Source organism: Solanum pennellii, chromosome 9 (genome assembly GCF_001406875.1).
Source record: "Solanum pennellii chromosome 9, SPENNV200".
Lineage (NCBI taxonomy): Eukaryota > Viridiplantae > Streptophyta > Magnoliopsida > Solanales > Solanaceae > Solanum > Solanum pennellii.
The window spans coordinates 27,705,751-27,714,368 of NC_028645.1; the positions used below are offsets into that span (position 1 = coordinate 27,705,751).

General features: G+C 32.9%; 1 protein-coding gene across 1 annotated transcript; it reads right to left on the reverse strand.

Annotated features, from left to right (window-relative positions):
- Positions 1-5,066: 5,066 nt before the first annotated feature.
- LOC107031796 (probable inactive receptor kinase At5g58300) lies at positions 5,067-8,120 on the reverse strand. The gene is made up of 3 exons (XM_015233271.2): positions 7,626-8,120; positions 6,182-7,512; positions 5,067-5,828 (listed from the first exon to the last, which is right to left on the reverse strand). The coding sequence occupies exons 2-3, from the start codon at positions 7,455-7,457 to the stop codon at positions 5,203-5,205; spliced, it is 1,902 nt and encodes a 633-aa protein (XP_015088757.1). The 5' UTR covers positions 7,458-7,512; positions 7,626-8,120; the 3' UTR covers positions 5,067-5,202.
- Positions 8,121-8,618: the final 498 nt, after the last annotated feature.

Sequence of the window (8,618 nt, forward strand, 5' to 3'; positions counted from 1 at the left end):
GTAAAGTATTTCAAAAAATAACTTACCCATCGAACACGATTACAGATCAGAAAGATGAGAGAGTAATGGAGGAATGGAGAGGAAGAGTAACGACTGCATAGGAAGAGTAACAACAAATTTCCGAATTTCTAAGGAAGAAGATAAAGAAAAGAAGAGAGAGAAGAGAGGAGGGAAGATGAAAAGATTTTTCTTTTTAAATGATTTGGTTTGAATTATAAAAGTGTGCTTTTTTGTATTTTATAAAAGATTATAAAGTTTTGAAAATGTTAATTTGATCCCATAATTAGTTAATTACGTTTTAAAGAAGATTTGACCGACTCTTGATCAATCTGTCACCAAAAATAAAAATGAGACTTATTTGACACCTTTCGCTTAATTTTCTCGACTTTCTTCATTCTTGTAAGCTAGTTGATATACCGTGGTTTCACTGTATTATTAATACTTTTTCCTTAAGTTTAGTGTGTCCAAAAGCCTTTTTGTGCTAATTTTTATATAAGTTTCTGTTTATTATGCAGGAAATCTATCCAAAGCTGAATGCAGAGATTTTGAGCGAAGAAATGCAGAAGAGACCACCTACGGAGCTTATGACGGTCCGTCGTTCTTGTGACGGTCCGTAGGTGGCAGCGTAGTGCAGCTGCTGAAGGAAGATGGGGAAGTCTGACCAAGTGTGGGGTTACGAAGCTTGTGACGGTCCGTCGAGTCTATGATGGTCCGTCCTGCAGGTTCGTCATGAAGTTCAGAGAAGTAATCCAGTACCCATATTCCAAGAGTTGAAGTGTTTTGGAACGAAGACCCTCGACGGACCGTTGTGCCTATGACGGTCCGTCATACTTGCCGTCGAGGGTAATGAAGAAGAGCAGCAGAAGAAATTGCACAAGTATGGGACGACGGAGTCCATGACGGTCCGTCGTGACCATGACGATCCGTCGCAAGGTCCGTCGACCCAGCCGCATTTTGGCAGATTTCCAGCAAATAGAGTTCTTGTTTAATTAGGTTTTTATTTTTTTATAAATAGTTTGAAAAACCTCGTTTTTGGAGACTGGGTATTATTAGTGAGACTCAAGACTCTTAGACTGGAGACGTTGGATTATTAGTTAGACTCTTGGATTGTTAGACATCATATTATTAGACTCTTTGTATTAGTGTTAGACTTTTGATTATCATTGATTATTGGTGATTTTTGGTGATTAATCAAGCAAACTTTCGGATTTTACTCTTTCTCATTGAAGTAAGTACATGAATTCTTATTTAATATATTTGAATATTGTGATTATGACTATGAGTAACTAAACTCCATAACTAGGGTTGTGGGAACCATAGGCAAATAATGAGATAAAACCTAACTAAAATAACAATTCTAGAATAGTGTCTTGCATGTATTAATAATTCTTTCGCTTAGAAGTCTTTTTAACGGATGGCCAACGTTAGAACTCGCCTTAATGCTACTTGCCGGACCAAGGAGGTAGATAATAGGAAAAGAATTATCAACATAGATTTAGTGTATACTATCTAATAGGCTCGTATTTATTGGTACGACGTAATAACTTAGTCAAATATCGAATACGATGCTTAATATGAGGTAAAGATAAGGGTTAGGATAGCAACACACGTAGCCGGACCAAGGTGCGGAGTGAGATTTTCTAGATGCCGGACCAAGGATTTAGAAATACATAACTTATCACTTTGCATGCAAGATACTAGGAAAGAATTGTTATAGTTAGAATTATCAAGTTATGAACCTGTGGGGAACACGTAAACCCTAGTTACTTTGATTAATTGATTAATCTCCAACATACAAAGCTGTTAAGTGTCTCTTTCAATTTCGTTAGTTATATTCATTCATTTAGAAATAGAAACCCCCCTTTTATTGTTTTTGCTTTCCAAGGAAGTAATTGACCGAACAATAGTAATAATAGGTTAAAGTTAAGTCTAAACTATTTTCCTCGTGGGAACGATCCCAACCTCACTAGTTGGGTTATTTACTTGACACGACCGCTTTACTTCTTATTTGAGAAGTAAGTTTGAGCGTATCACTAATCATTTATCCAATAAAATGACTCGAAACAAATATTACTAGCTATTTTTTCTATAGTTTTTTTTTCATTTAGAATAACAACACATAAATAACAATAAAGAGATTGCATTTAATTTTACATTGTTTTGCAAAAAAAAAAATGTTGTTACTGCATTTAAGTTTTTTAATATATCATATAAATTGAAAAAAAATGTCAAAAAGATTGAGAAAAAAAGATAAATGTCATTTCTTGCTTTAAAGGCATTCCACAACATCTTTCATATATATGATACATGATGATGATATGATATTCTTAGTGGTGGCAAATGGGCGGATTGAAAATGGGTTCAACATAAAATGGATAATATTCAATTTTTTCATATTTGATATGAGTAAAAATTGATTGGGTAATAAATGATTTGGATAAAATACTAGTTTACCTATATTTATCTATATTTTCATGAATAAATAGTACTTTACTTAAAAATTCGATAAGGAGAAAATATTTGTCTTTCTTTTAGATGAAAAATGTTGAAAATGCTTCATTTAGTTTTATTGTATCATAAGAACAAAATAAAAAATCCTATAATTTTTCAATATAAAATAAATTTATGTGATAACAAGATCAATGTTAATGAAAATTTGCATTTTAGGACAAAAACATGCTTAATTCACTTTAAGCAATGTCAATACTAATACATGATTTTGCTTAGTTTATACATATAAAATTATAATTAAAAAAGAAATGTACATTTAAAATATAGATTTTTGGAGGGTCAAAGACTTCATCTTTTTAATTATAGAAAAGAATAATTAGTTATATAGAATAACATAAAAAGGAAGAAAAGTTACACTATTTTTAGTGATATCATAAGTTTTTTTGAGTAAATAAAGTCAGAAACTTAACTCATTTGGATAATCCATATGTTACTGTAATCTATTCATATTTACCTAAATTTTTATGGCTTGATATCCTTATTTTATCCATGTAAAAACAACTCAGCCAACCTATTAAAATATGAACAGATCGCGGGTTATCAAAATATGAACTCATTTTGTCGATAATAGCTTCAGGCGTGTCTTTTCTAAAAAGTGAATATAAGATTTCGAAGCTAAACATGTCATTTTGAAAAGGAAAAAGGGTCAATATGCCCCTAAAATATTCAAAAAGGTCTAGATATACCATCCATTTAAACTTTGGCGCACTCATGCCCGCGCCGCCCAACTTTTGGCCCAAATATGCCCTTATGGGTGTTAGTTGGTATGTTGGACATATACTCATTTTTCAGTTGTTAGTTGGTATGTTGGACATATACTCATTTTTCATTGCTTTAAATGTCATATGAAATTGTCATGTCATTTTGACCTTACCACATGACATTTATATGAAAATGGAAAGGGATTCATACACATAAACACCTAACCCGATACATAAATCAACCCCTCTTTTAAATAAACTACCCCACACGTTTTTAACAATTTTGTTTAGTTTTCTATTTTTTCGGTAAATCTCAAAAATGAGTAATTGATTAATAAAAATAGGAAAAATATGAGAAGAAAAAATAAAACTAACACCAAAGATTCACAAATAAATATAGTAACCATAAATCCAATAATTTCAATATTTTTTTAAATTTTTATTTTTCGATAATCTCGAAAATGAGTAATTGATTAATAAAAAATATGAAAAGTATGAAAAAAGAATTAGCGCCAGAAGTTCATAAATAATATAGTAACCTCTAATTCTACAAAAAAAAATGTTTTTTGGGACAAATCCCGAAAATGTTTTATTAATTAATAAAAAAAGGAAAACTATAAAATTACGCCAAAAATTCACAAATAAATATAATAACCTTATATTCAATAATTTGAACAATTATATTTTTTTCAGTAAATCTCGAAAATGAGTAATAATTTATTGATTAAAAATAGAAAAATATGAATAAACTATAAAATTAACGCCAAAAAATTACAAATAAATATAGTAAACTTAAATTCAATAGTTTCAACATTTATTTTATATTTTATATCTTTTCATATTTTCCTATTCTTTATTAATCAGTTACTCATTTTCGGAAATTATCAAATAAATAAAATTAAACAAATTTGTTGAAATTATTGAATTTAAGGTCACTATATTTATTTTGTGAATTTTTGGCATAAATTTTATATTTTTTTTTCATATTTTTAATAATAAATTACTTATTTTTGAGATTTTCCCAAAAAAATAAAAATTAAAAAAAATGTTGAATTTTTTAATTTAAGGTTATTATCTTTATTTTTGAATTTTTGGAGTTAATTGTATATTTTTTATTAGTCAAGTACTCATTTTCGGGATTTATCAAAAAAAAATAAAAACTTAAAAAAGTATTAAAATTGTTGAATCTAAGGTTACTATATTTATTTGTGAATTGTTGGAGTTAATTTTATATATTTTTTCTATTTTTATTAATCAATTATTCATTTTTGGAATTTATCGAAAAAATAAAAATTAAATAAAATTGTTGAAAATGGGTCGGATAGTTTATTTAAAAGTGGGTTGATTCATTGGTCGGATCAGGTGTTTTTATGTGTCCGAATTTTTTAGGGGCATAATTAATCTCTTTCCATTTTCATATAAATGACATATGATAAGGTCAAAATGAAATGACAATTCTATGTGCCATTTAAAAAAATAAAAAGTGAGGATATGTGCAGTATGCCCACTAACGCCCATATGGGCATATCTGGGCTAAAATTTTGACGGCAAGAGTATGAGTGAGCCAAACTTTAAACTGAGGATATATCTGGACCTTTTCGAATAGTTTATGGGCATATTTGACCCTTTTCCCTTTTGAAAAAGTGACTTCAAACATGGACTATAAACTCCTCATGTAAGTGAAGTACAAGAGTTATTTTTGGGGCTAGGGAAAACGAATTTGTTGGCTAAGAGGGTGCAATTGGGTGTTGAAAAACTGTACATTTTTTCATTAGATCAAAGATCAAATCAACAAGTGATATGGTAAAATAAGTTTGTGTCTTTTAGATTTGAAAAGAAAAATGGAGATAGACATAATTGGATTGAATTATTAATTGATTTTACGGAATAAGTCAAATATAGATGAAGGATAGTATCTAAAAGGTCTCAATTATACTTTCTTTTAAAAAAAGAAGTTGAAATACACATGTAGTGAGAAATGCATGAGTTATCATGGTGTTGGACTAGTTGGGCACCTAGACTTGTTATCTTCAGATGATGGCCTGTTTCCAGAATCAATTTGTTGGATATCTTCGATCATCTGGACAACTTGACTCATGTCAGGCCTTGTTTCAGGCACGTTTGCCACACAAGCCATTGCAATCTGCAGCATCTGCACCATCTCATCTTCGATATTTTGAAACTTGATGAGCTCAGTATCAAACACCTCAGCAGTCCATTCCTCCCTCACAACAGACTGCACCCATCTTGGTAAGTCTACCACCTCATCAAGGCCAGGTGGCTGCACTGGTGCTTTCCCAGTAAGGAGTTCAAGAAGCAGAACACCAAAGCTGTAAACATCGGATTTCTGAGTACATTTCTTGGTCTCTATCACCTCGGGTGCTCTATATCCTGCACTCCTTGATGGGATAGTAGGAAAGCCCATTAGAGGTGTAAGACCAACATCTGAGATGCATCCACTATTATCGTGGGTGAGAAGCACATTCGATGACTTGATATTGCCATGAATTAATTTCCCACCAGAAACAGCATGGATATGGGCGATACCACTTGCAGCTCCATGGGCAATCCTCAATCTAGATTCCCAATCCAGTGTTCTTCCCACGTCCCTGTTGCCTATAATCAATAAAACAAGGAGCAATGAAAGAAAAGAACTTTCTTGTATAAACAGTTAGATTGAAAATTATGTATAGCACCGAACAATTAATCTGACATTCAACAACTTGCAACTTGCATCTTGCTTCAAAATAATATGGAAGTGCATGAAACCAATATTACATGTTAAGGTCTTCAAGACAAACTAGCATGCCTATGTCAGGAGTGTTTATTTATAATGCTTGTCTAGGGGCTTTTCTCAAGAATATATATGGGTACTTCATTTCACATTTGAAATCTATCATCTTGTGCAGCTGATTTTCTTGCCAGTCTATTCCCAAGTACCATCAGACAAAAAAAGGAAGAAATGTTACCATGCATTCGAGTGGATAAACTGCCTTCCGGTACATGATCATAGACAAGAAGTTTTTCATCTTTGGAAAAGTAATAAGCACGAAGAGCAACAACATTTCGATGCTGATCAACAGTGCCAATTACCTCCATCTGTTGGTCAAATTCTCTTTTCCCAACAACAACTTCCTTGAGCCGTTTCACAACAACAGTCGTTCCCTCCTCCAAGATGGCCTTGTAGGTTGTTCCATAGCTCCCTTTACCCAAAACCTCAGCTGAGGCTCTCAACAAATCTTCAAGGTCAAAATTGAAAGAACAACCCTCAAAGAAAACCAATTTGTTCTTTTCAGCTGCTTGTACTCCACTACTGAAGTCCTCTGTTTGCTTCGGACTTCCTCCTCCATTAAAGTCTTTTCTTTGTTGTACACCTCTCTTAGTATAGTATCGCTTCATACAACACAATAAAATCAACAGAGCTAGACAGAGGATCCCTCCAACACCTCCTGCAACAATGCCAGTGATAACCCGTGTACTCAAGCTTTTCTTGCCTTTATGGTTTTCAGGAATTGTTGGTGAGGCTGGCAGGACGCTCGGAGAAGGAGATGGTGAAGGCGGGCATTGAGTCAAGGGTTGTCCACATAATAGTGAATTTCCTTGAAATGAAGAAGCAGAAAAATTTGCAAGGGATGGAGGAATTGAACCGTTCAGTTGGTTATTACTCATGTTTAATTGAGTAAGCTTTGGTAGGTTTACATTAGGAATGGATCCTGTGAGGGAGTTGTTTTGTAAGTTCAAACCAGTAAGATGTGTCAGATTTTGAATTGTTGTTGGAACTTCCCCTGAGAAGGAGTTGAAAGAGAGATCAATGAATTTAAGGAGTAGAGATAGAGAAGAAGGTATTTCACCAGAAAATTTGTTTTGTTGTATAAATATGAAACGGAGGGAGGGAAGAGAGGTGATGTCTGAAGGAAGATTTCCAGTGAGGGCATTGGAATGAAGGCTGAGTGTTGTTAGAGCATCTAGTCTTCCTATGATATTGTCTGGAATAGGACCATAAAGTCCAAGTCCAGGAAGGCGAAGTGCAACAACACGGGTGCCATCTGAGCTGCAACTTACGCCATGCCATGTGCAAATGGAAGAGTTAGTGTTCCACTTGAAGTTTCGAAGATGAGCTACTGCAGAAGCAAAGTCAAGTAGTGCTTGTCTATCTGATGTAAGGTCAGCAATAACATTTGGGAAGAAGAGCAAGAGAGAAAGAGGAAGCAGCAGATGTAGTACTATTGGGTGTAGCTTCATCATTTTAAATCTATTTTCAAGTTGCCATAAGATATGAACTTCCCATTTGCATCACCACCTAGGAAAAAAAAATATGTTATGGAGACTTTGTTGCGTTGGATTTATAATAATAATAAGAGTAAAAACCTTGTCTAGAGATAAACATCCTATATTTGATGAACAAACACTCACCATACACAATTTTTGGCCAGATGAGAACATTAATTGCCTACTCTTAAAAAGGTGCAAGTCTTGTGCCTTACAATTCTGGTCTACTCCAACGGCATTTTGTTTACTTTGCAAAATCAGATTATTCTTTTTTTCCTCCCTACTCTGCACTCTGCAGCTGCAGCTGGTGGTACCGATAAGAAAAATTAAAGCAGTAGGAAGGAAGGAAAAATCTTTTCTTTTCTTTTTCCTCTTATCAAAAGAAAGAAGGAATAATGTTTGAGCTTCTTCGTGAAGCAAACGGAATCTCTGCTATTCTAGCACAGATCTCGAGGTACCTCTCCAACTACTTCTTCCTTGTCATTTTTCAACCATTTACTCATTAACTGCAACAACTCATTGGCTGTCACACACAATTGGCAACTGGAAATTCCCACAATTGATTACTAATCCACACAAAAAAACAAAAAAGTCCTACACCCTTAATTTATTAGTTTCGTCTCCAATACACTCACCAAAAAGTTTGTCCATTAATTTACACACATAATATTCAATTAATAAGATGGAGAGGGTGGCCTAAAGTTTCATTCATTAAAATTAAACAATTCTCTGTTTTAAAATAATTGAATTGTTGACTTGTTTCACACTATTTTAAAAACAAAAAATAAGAGTTAGTCTGATTGTTTTTGTCAAATCTACTTTTACGTAATATTTAACTTTTAAGAATGTTTGACAAAGTGAAATTGATTTAAAACCAAAAATAGGATTTTGTTATGAACAATTTGTATTATAGTGAAGGTCTAATTATGTAGAGTTCTTTTAGGATATGGTTAGGAATCCTACTTGGAGACCATGTTAGGTTTCCCCTATAAATAAAGGGTTTTTCTTCATTGTAAATAAGATTTGAGAAAGATCTATGAAACCTTGAATATACTTCAAGATGAATAAGAAGTCTTTTCTCTTCTCCCTACTTTGTTCTTCTACTTAATTTATATAGTTTCATAACAAGTTATCAGC

What these genes read in the sequence shown, in the direction of transcription:
- LOC107031796 (XM_015233271.2), bottom strand. Translation starts at nt 7,457, where the DNA reads ATGATGAAGCTACACCCAATAGTACTACATCTGCTGCTTCCTCTTTCT. An exon ending in TTTATCCACTCGAATGCATG is followed by an intron (nt 5,829 to 6,181) that starts GTAACATTTCTT and finishes TATTGATTATAG; the next exon opens with GCAACAGGGACGTGGGAAGA.